The sequence below is a fragment of the Sitophilus oryzae genome, unplaced genomic scaffold, assembly GCF_002938485.1.
Source record: "Sitophilus oryzae breed Bouriz unplaced genomic scaffold, Soryzae_2.0 scaffold_158_pilon_pilon, whole genome shotgun sequence".
Taxonomy (NCBI): domain Eukaryota; kingdom Metazoa; phylum Arthropoda; class Insecta; order Coleoptera; family Curculionidae; genus Sitophilus; species Sitophilus oryzae.
The window spans coordinates 1,291,607-1,311,381 of NW_022146269.1; the positions used below are offsets into that span (position 1 = coordinate 1,291,607).

At 33.6% G+C, this 19,775-nt stretch overlaps 2 protein-coding genes across 15 annotated transcripts in view; both read right to left on the reverse strand.

The window, feature by feature from the left end:
• LOC115879891 (oocyte zinc finger protein XlCOF6-like) overlaps positions 1 to 19,775 on the reverse strand; it is a 596,405-nt gene that overhangs the window by 454,918 nt on the left and 121,712 nt on the right. The gene's annotated exons all lie outside the window — the stretch shown is intronic.
• On the reverse strand, positions 4,703 to 6,277 carry LOC115879897 (zinc finger protein 674-like). Its single transcript, XM_030896939.1, has 2 exons — positions 5,626 to 6,277; positions 4,703 to 5,566 (listed from the first exon to the last, which is right to left on the reverse strand). The coding sequence occupies exon 2, from the start codon at positions 5,437 to 5,439 to the stop codon at positions 4,840 to 4,842; it is 600 nt and encodes a 199-aa protein (XP_030752799.1). The 5' UTR covers positions 5,440 to 5,566; positions 5,626 to 6,277; the 3' UTR covers positions 4,703 to 4,839.

Genomic DNA, 19,775 nt, shown 5'->3' on the forward strand with positions numbered 1-19,775 from the left:
TCTTTTTGACGGATTCCCAAATCTCAATTTCGGGTTCACATACTAATTTTACTCTAAAATTTGGTAAACATATTAATCGAAGTACATAAAATATGCAGTAATAAATTCAAAAATGTTCAAAATATTTATTAGAATGAAGACAGATGTAGATATGATATTAAAAAAGCATCATATACATACAAATACTATTTAATAACAATAGAAAAGTCACAAATCAAATAAATTGTGGAATCTAATGAACATTTGGTGCTAGAGAATAGTATATTGTGCAACTAGTGCGAAAAGTTGTCGATTGCCCACGAGAGCGAAGTTGAGCGCACAAGCGAACCGAGTGCGCTCATTCGCTCGAGTGGGCAATCGACAACTTGGCATGAGTTGCACATACTATTTTCTATTACGTTGCTTTTTAATATGTGTCTTTTGTTATATTTCATCATGGTAAACAAAAGAGACTTATTAAAAAGCAAAAGATACTTTTGGAACACCCCATAGATGAATGCAAAAGATGACATTAAAAACTTCAAATTTTTAAATCGAATTTTAGAGTAGAAAATGAAGGAATTTTAACATTGTTTCATCATAATGGTGTTTAATAATTTGTTTCCATGATGAAATATAATAAAAGAGACATATTAAAAAGCAACGTAATAAAATAAACAAAAAAATAAAAAATATTTAAATATTGACACTTCGAGACTGTCTTTTTTGCTTGTCAATTTGCGTGTGCCAATGAAAATTTGGATGCGAGAAGTTTACTTGTCGCACTCAAATCGATATTAAATTTGCTCAAAACTAATATGGTAATTGTGAAGTGGGCAATTAGCGTCTTTTCGACTCCAAAAGAATGCGAAAAGATACTACTTTCCCCGCATGAGTAATAAAAAATTACAAAAATCAACTTCAGAGATTATTACACACACTTTTTTTAGTTCTAGCGTTGAGTGCAGAAATAAGAAGATACGCAATCTTATGAGGGGTTTCGTAGCACAAAACCTGTCCGAGATTTAGTTTACCTCTGCGCCGCTACGCGCTGATGATTAAAGAATACAAGGACGCGTAACGCCCATATATTATGAGCTACAGCAGAATTTGTGACATTAAACGCCATCATTTTGGAGCCTACAAATGAGTCACCAGCTCGGCAACAGCGACAATTTTAGCAATTTTTAAAAGTTTGTTGTGTGTAGTGAACTTTGTATAAAGTTTATTACAGTGGTGATGTGTTCAGCTTTCAAGTGCAAAAGCCGCAACGATAAGAAAGAGCCAGGAGTTACGTTTCATAGGTAAATAAACAGTCTACTCCATCCAACTTTTTAGGGTTTTCTTATTGAATTTGATTGATTTTTCCTGATATTATATGTACTTGATATGTGCCCTACATCGACACTAGTCTTTATGTTCTATCGAGACTAGTTTTAATACGTTTTTTTCATATTTAATTAGTAGACAACATTTTAATACGTTTTTTTTCATAATTAATTAGTATGATACCACCGCATACACCATAGGCGTAGTCAAAACATTTATCATCAAAAATCAAAAATATAAATATCTCTTTAAGCAGCTACGTTAAGAAAAATATGTGGCCACCGCACTGTTTTGAGCTATGGTAACAATTTGGTCTCGGGTGTTATATGTCCTTGTATTCTTTAGTCATTGGGGTAAACAATACTGTACCGTAGTCCTGCTTTCAGTCGACAGAGTGGGTGGTTGCTGGAGACAGTATTGCCAGAACTTAGAATTAGTCCGTAGATTTACGGTTTTTGGGTACAGTACATCAATAATACTGATCACTAAACAATTTAATATAATATTATAATATAATTAAATAAAGAAGGGCGTCAGAGTTGGCTTGGAAATGAAGATCGCTGTTTTTTATACGTAAAATATTATGGTAAATGTCAATAGTCGTCATTTCCAAGCCAACTAAACGACTTTTTTCGATCATACGAAATATTCACTATCTATAAAAGAATGTTTATTTTTGTTCTTTATTCTATGTTTAACACGAATAAATTTTCAATACATAAACGCGGATTTTTCATCTAAAGATATTTTCGCCAAACGTATTAGATATTCCATATTTTAATATGGCAACACTGTCGCTTTCAGTTGCTAACCGTCTTCGATATGCCTTCGCTAGCCGAATTAGAGAAAATGAGTGTTTTATGCCTTGGCCGCAGAACCATTAGAGGCTCCACCGTACAGCACTTGAGACATAAGGGGAAATCGAATCAGCCTTGTCACGAATTTGCCCTTCAGACTGCGTATCTTCCCAATTCTTTCAATCAACGGTATTAGTCATCTACTAATGAGCAAGTAAAGCGTTTTGGTGTATTTTTTGTATTATTTTTTCTAATAAAATTTTAAATACTAGAGATGAACAAAACAGCGATTCTCCAACCGTAATTAAAACTACAATTGCGATTTTAAATCGCTGCCACTGTAACCTACGATTGCGATTTTAATATTTAAATATTGTACAAGGTATATTATTGTCTGTGTATGTACCTATATAACTTTACAGTTAAAAAGAGTTAATAATAATCAGTTGTTAAGTTTTTAAGTTTTTGTAACATCTGCAATCTGCAACACATTTTTAGATCTACTTCTTCTTTCTCTGCTTATCCATTAATGGATGTTTGCGACCACACTTTCCATTGCTTCCCTATCTCTGGCAGTGTGGATCAACTCTGTAAGTTACGTAGTAGATCTACAGTATGTAGATAGATCTACAGTTTCAACGAAATAACAGGTACAAAATACTATAGGCTGTATATGTATAGTAAAAGATAGAAAGTAACAGTTTTTAAACGGTTTTATTTAGCTCGACCCGTACGGTATTTATTTATTTGTTTGGGTCAAAATTAGAAATTGAAATTTAAGTACCTTCCTGTTGTCAGATTGATCTGAAATTTGGTACACACCTTTTGTTCCGATGACAATACAATATAGTAATATCAATAACATTGTAAATCTAAGATGGCCGCCGGTACAAAATGGCGGATTTCATATTTTTCCACAACCCCCTCAATATGGGTATCAAATGAAAGGGCTACACTAGTAGAATACTGTGATTATGACAAAATTTAAAATCCAAGATGGACGTCGTTACAAAATGGCGTATTAAGTGAGGGCATGAGTAGTCGTGTCCAGAACAGTTGTGTCCAAGATTGTGTGACGTTAGGATAGATAAAAAAAATAGGTGATGGATTTGTGAAAATGTTGCGGTCCAACATTGACGTTACAGAAGGATTGGTAAATGGTGCTATAGGCTACATTACAGAAATTGTTTGGCCTCAGTTCGGTCGAACCAAATGTACGAAACAGATGTACCATCAGTTTGGATTGACTTTGGCAGAGACGGCATGCACGTTATACACCCGAAAGCCATACAGTTTCCAGCAAAATTCAATTATGGTACGGCTGAAAGAAGGATGTTACCCTTAATTTTGTCATGGGCATCCACCGTCTATAAAATGCAGGGCAGCACAGTCGACCATGCAGTAGTGTATTTGGGCTCAAAATTGTTTGAGGAAGGGCAAGCATACGTGGCTCTAAGTCGAGTCAAGTCTCTGGAAGGGCTATGTGTTGAGGAATTAGATTGTAATAAATTATCAGGTAAAAAACCATGTAACAATGATGCACTAAATGAATTAAATAGAATGAGGAATATTCGGTAGGCATTTCCGTTAAATACTAAAAACTAGAAAATAAAAAATCGGTAAAAAACTTTTAAGTTAAACGGTTTTATCTTATGTGCACTGAAAACTAGAAAATAATAATAACAATTAGTTGTTTTGAACTTCTAGTTCAGAAAATATTTTAGTACTAGGCAGAATACTTTTAGGCATATTAGACTAAAATAAAAACGTGGGGCCCCTCTGAAATCCTACCTATGGCAAAGCATATCTTTATACTTTGGTATATGAGCTCGGCGTTCGCTGATGAAGCCGCCACGGCTGGTTATTGATTGTCAAAATCTCCAGTTACGATTATAGTAAGTCGATGCAATCCACACTTAGTATAGAAGAAAGTATTACAGCAATAATTAATGGGCCCCACGTTTTTATTTTAGTCTAATATGCCTAATATTCTTCTGCCTAAGTAAAATATTTCTGAACTAGAAGTTCAAAATACCTAATTGTTATTATTATTTCTAAGTGCACATAAGATAAAAAACCGTTTAACTAAAAAGTTATTTACCTAAATGTGTTAAGTAACGAATGCTGCTCTTTTCGGGACGGGTTTAATGTATGATTCACAGTACTGTCGGTACCCTGCTGTGTCGATCTATTGCCATTTTTCTTTTGTTTTTATGTCATATTTTATAGGATTTTATTTAGGACATTTTGTTGCCCAAAATATGTAGAACAAAATATGTGAAATATGTTCCAATACAAAATATGCAATAAAAAATTAATTTCAAGTTATTAAGATCTATACAATGTTTTTTATCAACAATATGTTCGGCAACGCAAGATTTATCCGGTCTACCATGGTCTACCATATCTTATCTGAGCCAAATGTTCTTTAAATCTAGTTAATATTGATCTTCTAGTTTGCCCAACATATTTCTGATTATAATCTTTACAAGAAATTTCATAAATACCCGACCTTTCCAGTAGAGGTGTTTTATCCTTTGGATTACCTAATAATTGTTGTAATTTATTATTAGCACTATACTGAATATATATTATTTAATCATCAATATTTTTTTTTACAAATTGTACAAAGATGTATATTTAGTACATCTTTCAATTATAAATATACAATAAATAAAATATGAAAAAATCACAGGCAACAATTAAACATTACAATAAAAAGAAATATCTATAACTACAATATGTCATGGGGATGTCTTTTGACCAAATGAGCTTTCAAAGTGCCTCTCTGAGTAAAACCTTTTGAGCAAATTTTGCACACGTAAGGCTTTTCTTTAGTATGGACTACACCGTGCGCTCTCAAATACCCTTTACTGATAAAACATTTACCGCACTCCAAACACTCAAATGGTTTCTCCCCTGTGTGAATTCGAATATGGACCTGTAAGCTTTCATTAGTAGTGATCACTTTGTTACAGACGGGACATGAAAACCCCCTTTTCAAAGGTTTCTTCTGTTTTTTAGGAAATACTTTGCTCTCGTTATGAGAATTTTGGCCTAAATGTTTCTTCAGCAAATACTGAGACTTGAAAACGGTTCCACATTTTTCACAAACATATTCTTTCTTCTCTGTTCGCGAACTGTGACTCACCTTAACGTGCATACGATAATTAGTCGTGACTTTTCCGCAAATATCGCACATTTTCGTCTTGTAAGGAATTTTCTCGTGAACGTGTCGGATATGCCTAAGACGTTCTTCGTTTGCTTTAAAAGCTTTCCCGCAGGTTTCGCACTTGAACCTTTTCTCCTTGTGAATGCGCATGTGATTTCTCATTTTGTTGTTCTCGACTTTTTCTTGGCATATTTTGCATTCTCTTAAATCACCGGATTTGGGCGTTGATTTGAATTTCCGTGGGACTGTTTCGGGCTCACAAACTATCTCGATGTTTCTTGTTCTGAAACTAAATTAATATCATCAACAAACATATTACAATTAAATACTTTATGTTTATTATAATACCTGTCCAGGAGTCTTCATTCCAATGGGTACAAATTGGAAGAATTTAATAAACTGAATACTTCATATGTAAGCACTTAAACAACTGACATTAGTTAACTTTTAATGTCAGGGGTAACTATATATAAATAAGAACAAATATTACTCATTTATCATCAGTTTGAAAGTTATTGAAATAACTACTACTTTGATATATCAAAAAATAGCGAACAAGAAACCTTTTCGTTAATAAAATAAAAATAGTGGGTTTCCATTTGAAGAAAGTGAATTATAATAACTTGATGGCTTGCTTTAAAGGTAACTACTGCCAATGACATATACAAATAGTATTTTTGAAACATATGTACATATATCTGTATATCTTCTGTTTTTTTAAAACCAAATATTGTACTGAAGTATTTCTATTTACTAGAGAGTAAACTAAACTATACTACCTTAAAGAGTGTCTAAAAATGTATTTTAAATAATTGAAGACATGAGTTGATCAAGGTGTCATGTTGCTTCGAGTAAAGTTTCGAGTAAATCGACAAAACACGTCACAAAATTATTATTGATGGTGTGACATCACTTAATATATTCTTTATGGTATTTATACCGTATGATCGAAAATAAACGGCGTCAGCGATGGCTGTGAAATGAAGATCGCTGTCATTTTATATGGGAAATGTCATTGATCGTCATTTCCCAGCCAACTGGACGCCGTTTTTTTTCGATCATAAGGTATTTGATATTTAGAGTCTATTGGAGGATAGATCTGTCAAAGGGATGTTGAAATATTAAATAAAACTGATTTTTAAAAAAATGCGACATTACCACATCTTTATCAACTCCTGTCTTCAATTACAAGCTGTAAACGACAATAACTTGTTTAATTTAAATGGAATACCCAGTATATTTTATAAGAATCAGATGCACAATTTAATTGTCTATCAAATTGTATTATACCATAATACAATTTTTTATTACCATTTTAGTATTATTTTTATTATTGCAGCACAATAACTGATCAATATTACAGTTGAGGGTTGGAACCTTTGGTGTTACACAGCAAAATAAAACACTAAATCACCACAACACACCAAAACATTTTTACTTTTACACTGGACGCGCGTTTCGCTAACCATGTTAGCATCATCAGCAGATGATTATAAACTAAAATTCAATCTACAATTGGAGCGTTTATATACTCGCTCAGTGGGCACAAAGTGGGCGTAGCAAGATCTAGCCAACCGAGTCAGAACCCACCGAGCGTAACAGTTAGATTTCCGCCACTAGAGTAGTAGGAACAAAGAACTTGAAGGAATCGGACCGTTGACTCTGTTCATACTATCTTTACATTTATTAATTCTGATGCTTTCATATGCATCTAATTGCCTGTAATTTGAGACTTGTTTAATTAATTTCAAGTTATTAAGATCTATACAATGTTCTTTATCAACAATATGTTCGGCAACGCAAGATTTATCCGGTCTACCATGGTCTACCATATCTTATCCGAGCCAAATGTTCTTTAAATCTAGTTAATATTGATCTTCTAGTTTGCCCAACATATTTCTGATTATAATCTTTACAAGAAATTTCATAAATACCCGACCTTTCCAGTAGAGGTGTTTTATCCTTTGGATTACCTAATAATTGTTGTAATTTATTATTAGCACTATACACAAGTTTATAATTGACATTCTTAAAAATTCCTTTTTAGACCACGGGATAACTGTCTATCAAACGGTATTGAAAAATATTTTGACGTATCTTTCTCCACTTGAAAAGTCGAATTTTCAGAAATCATTAACCTATACCTACGTTTTCTAATTATTTTATCAACTAGTGAAGGAGAATATCCATTACACTCAGCTACATTCCTAATGTAATCTCTTTCTATTTCATATCTTTCGTTGAAAAGTGGAAAACTAAGTAATATATGAACTAAGAAATTTAAACTAGCCATTTTATGTTCAATACTATGATGTGATTCATTAGGAATATATCTGCGTGTAGTGGTATTTTTCCTATAGAGATCAAACTCCAGACAATTATTAGTATTTCTAATAACTAATACACCTAGAAATGGTAATCTGTCGTTGTTCTCAATTTCATGTGTAAATTTAATGGAAGGAAAACGATTATTTAACTTAGAAATAAAATTATTTATGGTGTCTGAATGTGTGTCAAAAACAGCAAAAATATCATCCACATACCTAAACCATACTCTTGGAAAATACTCAAACCGATTCTTAGCCTCCATTTCAAACCTGCTCATGAATAAATTAGCCAAAAATGGAGACAATGGATTATCCATTGCTGTACCTTCCCGCTGTTCAAAAAAGTTGTTATTAAATTGAAAACAATTTTGTTTCATACATAACGATGTAAGCTCAATATATGTTTTTAGTTTATAATCATCTGCTGATGATGCTAACATGGTTAGCGAAACGCGCGTCCAGTGTAAAAGTAAAAGTGTTTTGGTGTATTGTGGTAATTTAGTGTTTTATTTTGCTTTATTTTAACTGATCAATAAATAAACTTCAGTAAATATTTAGTATTAAAAACTTTGATACCCTTGGAGAAATGAAGCCTTAAAATTTTTACTGCAATTTCACAAAATTGAAAATATTTTAAAAACGGTAAGATTTAAATGTGATAAACCTTGATCAAATTTACCTTTATTTTAATCGTAGAAACTAAAAATGTAATAATATACAGGGTGTAAAAATGTTTTTAAATTGTAGCTTTAATAGTCCTTCAACGAACCCAAAACATACAATTTGTAAAATTCTAATCGTTTACCTACAATACTCCGTGTCGTATGTGGTGAACAACCCTGTATAACTTTTCTTTGACAGTTTTTAAACCTAAAAATTTTAAATAATTTCTTTCTGAAAAAAAAGTTATTTTAAATATAGTGTTTGGTACGAGGCATATTTTTTAAGTAAGTACCGTTCTGGAATTAAAAAAAACGTGCAAAGATATCGCAATCATTTTATTTTTACATGAAAGCCTGTACCTTAATCTACTTTTCTACATAATTTCCGTGAATATTGAGGCACTTGTCATAACGTGGCACCAGTTTTTCAATACCCTCCTCATAAAATTCTGCCGCCTGACTGGTTAACCACTGTATCACAACTGTTTTGACTTCGTTATCGTCTTGAAGACGCTGACCGCCCAGGTGTTTCTTCAAGTGCAGGAATAAATGATAGTCACTGGGCGCCAAATCAGGGCTGTATGGAGGATGATCCAGAGTTTCCCATTTAAAAGATTTGATGAGATCTTTGGTCCGATTAGCCACATGTGGACGGGCATTGTCATGCAGCAAAACAATACCCTTACTCAACTTGCCACGTCTTTTGTTTTGGATTGCACGGCGCAGATTGTAGGCGTGCGCAAAAAACTGTGCACATGATTTTCCGGGCAGAAATTGTTTGCTTAAACTTCACTGTTTTGGGTGATGATGAATGTCGCCATTCCATGGACTGTTGTTTCGATTCTGGTGTGACGTAGGCCACCCATGTTTCGTCACCAGTAACAATTTTGTCTAAAAAATAGACCTTCATTGTGGTACTGCTCAAGGAAAGTCAATGCACTGCCTAAACGTTGGGTTTTGTGCAAATCCGTCAACATTTTCGGAACCCAACGTGAACACAATTTCCGGTAATTCAAGTTCTCGGTCACAATGCGATACAAAACACTACGAGAACATTGAGGAAAGTAGTCGCACAATGATGAAATTGTAAAGCGTCGTTTTCTTTCACCTTTTCGTCCACTTTCTGCACCAAATCTTCATTAACGACCGAAGGACGCCCACTCCGTTCTTCATCATGCACATTTGTGCGGCCATCTTTAAATGCTCTCACCCATTTTCTTACCATTCCATCACTCATAATGTTTTGTCCGTAAACTTCACAGATCTCACGATGAATATCGATCGGTTTTACGCCTTTAGCACTAAGAAATCGTATGACAGCCCGTACTTCACAATCAGCGGGGCTCACGATTGTCGGAGGCATCTTAAACACTCAATAAACAACGTATACAATGAAGAATCAGACTGTACTGGCGTCTGTGCATAGACAAGAGATGTAGGTAACCAGCGCGCATGCGCGGAACGCCGACCGTAGCGCTGCGGCGGCGGAATCGCAAAACGGTACTTACTTAAAAAACATGCCTCGTATAAAAATTCATCGAATTTTACAGAGAATTTAAATCTACAAGATCGGTACATATTTGTATTGTTACTACTTAATATCAATATTTTAATTATTTTATGGTCCTGATCAAACGCTAGTGACGCTCTTGATTGAGATAATTAAACGCCATTCATTTACTATAGCTATAGTTTTATTTAAAAACAAACAAAATAAGAAAATTAAGTTAAAGTAAAATGTTAAACAATAACAAATTAACAATTAAAAACACTTATTTTAGAAATCAAATATTTTATACAGGGTGGTCCGAACTGTATTCCGGAAACTTCGGCAGCATATTCTGCAGATAAAAATAAGTAAAAAGGTCCTATAAATGTATGTCCTAAAATGCTTAGTTTCGGGGATACAGGGTGTAGAAGTTTCATTTTTATTTCGATTTTTTTTCAAATAATTTCTGAAGTAACGTCAATATTTGGATGAAAATTAGTGTCTGGGAATTTTTTGACATGAGAAATTTGATTTTGATGTCAATATGACTCCTACTTGTAGAGGGCGCCACCTACGTGTATTTTAACCATTTTGAAGAGTAATAACTTGTTGTCCGTACCTGTATAAAACTATAGAGTAAAAAAATATACATTTACTACGTTTTTTACGGAAAAAAGGTCTCTTGGTAAAAATCGCTACGAGTAATGCTTCTCGAGATATTTAGAATCGAAATTATCAATACCTGTCATCATTAACAATAAATTAAACATGTTGACTAAATAGTTATTAGACTAAAGTCATAAATTTGAAATCTCTTTGTGCCAAAAGTTTAACAGAAACTGTTTTTGCATCACTTTCTTGAAGAGAAATTTATGATTAAATTAGAAAATTCCCAAATTAATTATTTTAGTCAAATAACTATCTACTCAACATGTTAAAAAAATCCCAGACATCAATTTTCATACAAATATTGACGTTACTTCAGAAATTCACCCTGTATCTCCGAAACTAAGCATTTTAGGACATACATTTAGACGAAGTTTTTATTTATTTTTATCTGCATATTCTGCTCCCGAATGCAGTTCGGACAAACCCTATATATCACAAAATATTCATTTTCTTAAACTATTCTATGCTAGAATAGTTAAGAGAGTTTGTTATAATGATTTAACATGCGCTTCTTGAAAAACTAAATTGTAGCTCTAATATTTAGCTATAACGATTCTTTTTCTCTAACGACTACATTTTTAATACAAAAAATAATTTTTATAAAAATGTTACAGTTTATAAAAAATATAATACTGAGAGGTTTCCAATAAAAATAATATTAAATCATATTATTTTTCATGTCCGAAACTATTCGACATGAAAAAACTATTTAACTATTCGACATTAAGTAATAAATCTTTGAAAAAATCTAGTAATGTGCAAATTTAAGCAACTTTTATTACTTAATCTTTTCAATGACTAAGTGTGGAAATGTTAAACATGTTTTAATGGAACTATTAAAAATCTATTCTACACACACCGGAAAAATCTAGGGATATCATTTTATTAAAGTTAAAAATAAATGTTTTGAATAAACAACCACATATTTGTAGGCCGATTCTTTCTACTTCGATTGAAATGAAGTAGTCACACTAGTTATTTCTAAATTTGGGATATTTGCAGAAGTGTTTGTGCATTTTTTGTCAAATGTATAAAAAGCACCTAGCATCAGTTGTTCGAATTTAACCTGTACTGGCTATGTTTTTATGATAACTGGCCAGAATTCATTCAAATAACTCTGTTTAGTATTAAACGACATTATGGAGCGTAGACATCTTAAGAGACGAAATGCTAAGGGCCATGGGTATGCTCGAAGCTGGACTGCGCCAAATCGACGTAGCTAGAGCATTAAATACAACGCAAAGTGTAATATCGCGATTAAGTGCACGCTACCGTGAAAATGGTGATGTTGCTGAAAGGCACACAGGGCGGCATCGCATTACTACCCCTCAGCAAGATCATTTTTTACAATTAAATGCTCGACGCCGACCGACTCTTACAGCACCAGTGCTTGGTGTAATTCTCCAGGAAACACATAATGTAACCGTTAGTCCTGACACTGTTCGCAATAGATTAAGAGAGGTCAACTTGGAGGGCTCTGGAGAGCTCAACCCTTAACGAGAGAAAATCGAGAGGTACGATATTTGTGGGGGATCATGTTCAGTGGTCGAATGAACAATGGGCCAATGTTCTCTTCACGGATGAGTCACGCTTTGGAATTCATCTGGATTCGAGAAGGCTTAGAGTCTGGAGAGAACCGGGAAATCTTATTCGGTTGGATCATGTTAAGGAAGTGCACCCTTATAAACGTGGAACAGTTATGGTCTGGGGAGGAGTCCAGTTAGGCCGAAAAACCGATCTCGTTTTTCTTGAAAGGTTTCTAACAGGAATCATATATCGTGATTTAATTCTTGAGCATGTCGTGTTACCATATGCCAATGATTTTGGGAGAAACTTCATTCTAATGCATGACAATGCACGGCCTCATACAGCCAGAGTGGTAAGTGAGTTTATCAATGCTCATCAATTAAACATCTTACCCTGGCCGGCACAATCTCCTGACCTCACCCCATCGAGCACGTATGGGACGCGGTCCAAAGAAGCATTTTGAGAATGGGTATGCCTAGTGAAACTCGTAGGGATCTGGTTCGGGCCGTGAATGCAGCGTGGCAGGCTGTTCCTCAAGAAGAGATCGACAACCAGATCAGGAGCATGGAGAGACGATGTAGGGCCGTAATGAACAGTAGAGGAGGCCATATCCTTTATTAAGTAAAAATGGTTTTATCTTTTTTTTTAATTCACAGTTTAGAATAAAAAAAAAATGTGTGTATTTTTTTGAGTTCAATAAAAATCAAAGTAAATTTGAAAAATTCGGTAAATTTCGCATTTTTATTTCCAATACGTCCTGTAAACTATTTGTTTATTTTAATTTTATTATATCAGAAATGCAAATAATAAAATTACTGACGATGGCTGGATAAAATTGTAATATCTCTAGACTTTTCCGGTGTGTGTATTTAAAAATCATGGCAAACATTGTAATAGTCTAATATTTCTCGACACAAATGTTGAATTGTTGAATGAACGATTTATACATACTTAATAAATATAACATCACGCATCGTAGAACCTTCATTAACATCAATTTTCATTATCATTTTTTTCTGGCGGATGCGTTTTCTTGATGTGATCCCTCAAAGGCCCTCTTTGGGTATAACTTTTGGAGCAAATTTTACAAGTGTACGGCTTTTCTTTAGTATGGACGACACTGTGAGTTGCCAGGTGCCCTTTAACCCTAAATCGTTTCGGACAGGCTGGGCACGAAAAAGGCTTTTCACCAGTATGAATTCGTGCATGCACATCGAAACTCGCTTTCGATGTAATAATTTTCTGACATACAGGACACTCGTATGACCGTCTAATATACGGTTTGCGCCTTTTCACGGGGTTTTCCGACCACGTATCTTCGTTATGCAACTTGGTTTTTAAATGATTATTTAAGGACGTTTCAAACCGAAAACATTTTCCACATTTCTCGCAAACGAATTTTTCCATATCGATTTCAGTGTCAAAACCGTGCACTATTCTCTTGTGGCTCACTAAGGTATATTTTGATAGTAATAACCTTCCGCATATCTCACACATTACCGTGATATCTTTACTCGGGACGGTTTCGTGCACTTTTTGGATATGACTTAATTTTTGATGAGGGTATTTGAAAAGTTTCTCGCAGTATTCACACTTTTCAGTCTTTTCCGAGTGGCGTCCCATGTGGTAGTAAAGCATTTCTTTATTTAGTCTTATCCCGCAAATTTTACACTCTATTAAAAGCTCCTGCGGGTCTGTATCAACTGCTTCTGTGATCTGCTCTGTCTTTACTGCCTCGTCTGGTTCCACTTTAGTTTCCACTACGGAATTATCGAACACAGGCAGTTCGTGTTTAAATATTATAGATTTACTATGATCCAGCCTAAAACTTAAAAAAATAATGATTCAGTTGCTCGTAATATTACATACTAAAAATATATTTAATTGTTCTTAAAAATACTGCTCAAATCTAAAATGGAATATTTGGTATTACAATAGAAAATTATAAAAAATGCCTATACCTATGTGGCGGATTCATCTATCCAAAAAAAAAATCCTTTATGGGTATTTCACCACTGTACAGCAAGCAAAATCTACAAAATAAAATAGTTATTTTTTGTAAACACTTCTGGCGTTAAACCTAAACGGACACTGCTTGTCAGAATTTATGTTTACAGTAATAAAAAATTACCTAACAAAGAAAAAAATGCTTAACGTTTCGGAAAGTTTATCTCCTTCCGTCAACAGAACGTCAACGGTTTCTTGTAGAGTATCTGTTTTAAAAAAAAATAAAGTGTTCTCGAATAGTTGAATTTAAATATTTTAAATAGTTTTTTTCTTTATTCTTTGTATTTTTTGCTTCCGACGACGAAAAGAGATAAACTTTCCAAAACGTTAAGCATTTTTTTCTTTGTTAGGCAAATTTTTATTACTGTAAACATAACTTCTGATAAGCAGTGTCCGTTTAGGTTTAACGCAGAAGTGTTTACAAAAAATAACTATTTTATTTTGTAGATTTTTCTTGCAGTGCAGTGGCGAAATACCTATAAAGGATTTTTTTGGAGGAATAGAAAATTACATAAAGCTACTATACATTTTTAGAACCCTAGCTTTAATTCAACTTTAAGATGAAAAAATATATATATTTTCGTGTAAAAAACAACTCAAAAAATCAAATTTTATTTTAAGTAATTTATTCGTTTTTTTTTAATTTTTGTTCGATAGCCTAACAATAATTCTGTTCTATAAATAAAGTAATCAAATAACAACAAAACAAATAAAAACAGAAATAAAATATATCTAATTCAATATTACACTTCAACTAGTGTCGTATAAAACTTAATATACAAGCCTAATAGTTATACAGGGCGGCCCGAATTGTATTCCGGTACGACTGTATGACAAATAAGTATGATAAAACAGTTTCGTTTGAACATTTGGCACAAAACATCTCAAATTATTTCAGTCTAATGTCTATGATGCAGGTATTAATAGTTTCGATTCTAAATATCTTGAACACAATTACTCCGAGCGATGTTTACTAATAAGAGACCTTTTTTACGTAAAAAATATATCGTAAATGTATATTTTTACTCAGTAGTTTTATAAGATACGGACGAAAAGTTATTACTCTTCAAATCAGTTAAAAAATATGTAGATGGTGTCCTCTACAAATATGACTCATATTAACATCAAAATCAAATTTCTCATGTCAAAAAACTCCCAGACATCAATTTTCATCCAAATATTGACGTTACTTTAGAAATTATTTGGAAAAAAATAAAATAACAATGAAATTTTTACGCCCTGTATCTCCGACACGAAGCATTTTAGGACATATATTTATACGAACTATTTTACTTATTTTTATTTGCAGAATACGCCGCCCGAAGTTTCCTGAATACAGATCGGACCACCCTGTATTACATTTTAATACTTATAACCGAACAAAACATAAGCTTCATTCAAAACCTCGCACTTAGTGGAATAAATTAGTTGTTTCAATTAGCATAGAAGTCTGCTCCTTTAATTTCAATAGAAGCATTCACAACGTCAAAATTAGTAGTAGTAATTTTCAATTAGTAGAAAAAGTTTGGTTAACTTTTCTACTAATTATACTTCAAAATTTGCGAGAAATGTCATTTTGGCCTTTGCTGATCTTCCGCCAAGAGAAATTGTGGTGAGAAATCAAAAGTTGATTGTTTTATAAGCTAAATATTAAGCCTAATTTACACGTGTCAAGTAGCTAACGCAAATTTAGTGACCTGCGTGGAGTAAACAACCCAACCAATTTAGTAAACTGTTTAGTGAATAGAAACGATTCCTATTTACTTGCGCAAGTGGTCATCCCCACCTCTGTTTTTGAGCAACTAAAGCGCCGACTAAACAAGTGTAGACCAGCCAGTTTAGTCAAGTTCATTAGTAAAGACTAGTAGCTTTTATTTTATTTGAATTATTAATAATTAATTTTGTTTCTTGAATAATTTTGTAGAAAAATATCGTGAAAGACGATGCTTAGGGCTCAAACGCACTGACGAGCAGATCGCAGTGACCAGCATTTGATTCAATGTTATAGAAGGTATTAAATCCCATGCTAAAATGGATCGTGAGTTACTATGCGTGTTAAAGTTTGGCCTTCACTGGAAATGGGTATATTGGTTGGTTAGAAAAAAAGATAGGATGAAGGCCCAGAGATCCTCTCGAGAAAACCACCCCAAAACCACCCTCAAAGGTACATTTTTTTATGTTTTTGCAATTTTCTCGGGAATTATTGATTTTTTGGAAAAATAGACATATTATATATCAATCGATAGGAAATTTTATTTTATTTAAATTGGGTCTCTTGACATTTTCCCGAAAAAATAATAGTTTCTGAGAAAATTGAGAACAACTAAAAAGATGTACCTTTGGGAGTGGTTTTGGGGTAGTTTTTTAAAAGGAATCCCTGGGCCCTCATCCTATTTTTATTTCTAGTCTCCCAATAAAGACTTTTTGGGTAAAGGCCACCCAAACTTTAACTCACTTTAACTCTTAAACACGCACAGTAGCCAGTAGCTCACACTATAGGATTCATCAGTAATAGTAGAATTTTAGAATTAGAATTAGAATGAGTGGGAGGGGGGTTAATCACTGCGACCTTACAGATCCATTGTGTCCCCCTTTCTTGAGTCATAACTCATCATACAGTCCCAGGGCTTTGACAAAAGCCAGTATCTGGGACGGTTTTATAGAGGGTAGTTCTTCATCTCCAATATCTGTCGTACCAAAATTCATGGCACGAATGGTTGTCGTCTCGGCGCACTCAGTGATGAGGTGTACTGGTGTTTCCCCATCTTCCCCACAGAATCTGCATTCGCCGTTTCTTCTTAGTTTCAATCTACTGAGGTGTTCATTGAGGAGACAATGTCCTGTTAAAAACCCCGTGACAATCCGAAGATTGTTCTTACTTAAACCCAGGAAGATCTGTGATTTTTCTTTATCATAAGCCCTCAGAAACTTCTTCGAGTGTCTTAGACCGTTGCAAGATTCCCATTCCAGGTTGGGGATGGAATCTTTCAAGTTCTTGAGTTCCGCCTTGAGTTGGTTACCACTTGGAAAGCAGAACGGTTCTGGTCCAGTTAGTGGAGTGTTCGCTCCTTTCCTAGCTAGATTATTTGCTTTTTCATTGCCTTCTATCTTTTGGTGAGCAGGCACCCAGAGTAGGAGGACTTTGTTTTCTTTGCCTAATTTATTCAGCTTCTCTATGCATTCTTTGACCAATTTCGAATTGATTGATACTGAGTTGATCGCTTTTAACGCTGCTTGACTATCAGACAAGATGGCTATTTCTTGTTTCCGATAGTTCCTATCTATCAGTAATAGTAGGTATGAATCATACCTACTATTATTACTCGTCGCAGCTGCGTTTCCTAATAATACTGAATCAAATGTTGGTCGCTGCGACCTGGTCGTCAGTGCGTTTGAGCCCTTATAGGATACAAAGGTTGCCGTTTATAAAATTAAAAACTGCTGCAAACTGTTTGGATAGAGGATTAGGATATTCTATTAATTTTAATTGTGTTTTTTAGACATTGTGAATGATCGTAAACTAAAAAGTATAAAGTGTAATTGAAACCACTAATTTATTCCACTAATTGCGAGATTATGAATGAAGCTATACTCGTATCAATTATCAACTATTTCCGGCGGATGAGTTTTCTTAATATGATGTCGCAGAGGCCCTCTTTGAGTATAACTTTTCGAGCAAATTTTGCAGGCGTAAGGCCTTTCTTTGGTATGAACAACTCTATGTGACATTAAATGTATTCTGCTTCTAAAGCGTTTAGGGCAATCTGGACAGACGAAAGGTCTCTCGCCGGTATGGATCCGTATGTGAGTCTTTAGGCTGGCTTGTGACGTTAAAAGTTTCTCGCAAAAATGACACTTGTAGTCTTTTCGCTCTCGAATACGTTTTTTTCTAGACGTTTGCGACATATCGTCGTTATGAGCCTTGGTCATATAATGCCTCTTTAAAAACATCTCACACCGAAACGATTTACCGCATTTTTCGCAAATGTATTTCTTCGTATCGGATTCCGAATCAGGGCCGTGCATCATATTTTTGTGGTTGCTTAAATTGTGATGGCGTAACATTTTTCCACATATATCACATAGTATGGTCGCGACGTTACTATGATCCTTTTCGTGTACATGTTTTATATGGATTAGTGTCTGGTGTTTGTATTTAAACACCTTGTCGCAATGTACGCACTTATCAAATTTTTTCTTGTGACTCCGCCCGTGATTGCTTAGTTGTCCTCTCTTCAACTTCATTCCACATAAACTGCACTCTACAAGTTCATCTAGACACGCCCTGTATTTGCTATATTCGTCCTTAGGTTCTATTTTAATTGGTACTCCTGTATACTGGACCGTCGAAATAGTTTCTTTCTCAACCGCCAGTTCACGTTTTATAGGTGGTATGTAAATAGTGAGCCTAAAATTTATTACCATTACACATTTATGGTTTTTTCTTATTGTTAATTTAATTTAGTTGAAGCTAGATGAGCTTTTTGAAATGCAGACGCTGAATGAAATATACAGTTTGTTATGTAAAAAATTGAACTTGAAGAAAATCAAATTTTATTGCAAATATTCTTTTTCGGTTCTTGCACACTTACTACAGCTTTTTGATATCATTTAGCTCATCAAAAGCACGACTCGTGTACTTGACAAACATTTGTTATTGGTATACAGGGTCCAGCAATAGTGCGTCGGACACCTGTAGCTCTTATAATAATCAACTTAGAATTTTTGTTTAAGTGTAGACCTAAAGTATGTTTTAGGATGTATTCCAGGAAAATATTTTAACTTCTACAGGATGGCTCAAAAATATGTGAGTGGTTCGGGAAGAATTTTTTCCTAAAATATTATTAAATACAGGGTCCAGCAATAGTGCGTCGGGCATCTGTAGCTCTTAGAATAAAAAACTTGAGCATTTTGTTCAAGTGCAAACCTAAAGCATGTACCAGGATGTATTTTAGGAAAATAATTTAACTTCTATAGGGTGGCTCAAAAAAGTGTGAGTGGACCTTGATGATTTTTTTTAAATGGAACACCCTGTATATTATTGCATTTTTGGCTTCCTTTCAGATCACTTTACATAACCCTAAGATATAAATAAATATATTTCGATAGTTTCAGAGATATTAAAAAATAAATCAAAAATATATATTTTTCAGCCCATTCTTAATAAAATTATTAAAAATACAAGAACTGTTCTGAAATCAAAACTATATTAGATACTTACTTTAGATGGTCTGTACTTACTTTGCTATAAATATGAAAATCATAAATTATACAGGATGTTCAAAATTCTACGCCAAACTTTCTAAAATATAAAATATGTTTTCTTTGTTTTTTTAAATGGAACACCCTGTATATTATTTTTTGAATAGACGGAGAATTAAAAAATGAACATTTTTTGTATTTAGAGTATTTCAAAATTTTTAACGGTTTTGCAGATATTTGCGGGTTTATATTTCATATGGCATTTTCCACAGTAAACTTTTATCAAAGCCACCCAATGATTTTTCTCTCGTATTTTACTATTGAAAGCGCCATATGAAATAATACTGCGCATATCTGCGAAACTGTTTTTTTTGAAATTTTGAAATACTCTAAATACAAAAAATGTTCATTTTTTAACTCTCCATCTAATAAAAAAATAATATATAGGGTGTTCCATTTAAAATAAAATTTATTTTATATTTTAGAAAGTTTGGCGTAGAATATTTATAGCAAAGTAAGAACAGACTATCTAAAGTAAATACCTAATATAGTTTTGATTTCAGAACAGTTCTTGTATTTTTAATAATTTTTTTAAGAAGGGCTAAAAAATATATA

Excerpts from the sequence above, each read along its gene's own strand:
- LOC115879897 (XM_030896939.1), bottom strand. The coding sequence starts at position 5,439 with ATGAGAAATCACATGCGCATTCACAAGGAGAAAAGGTTCAAGTGCGAA.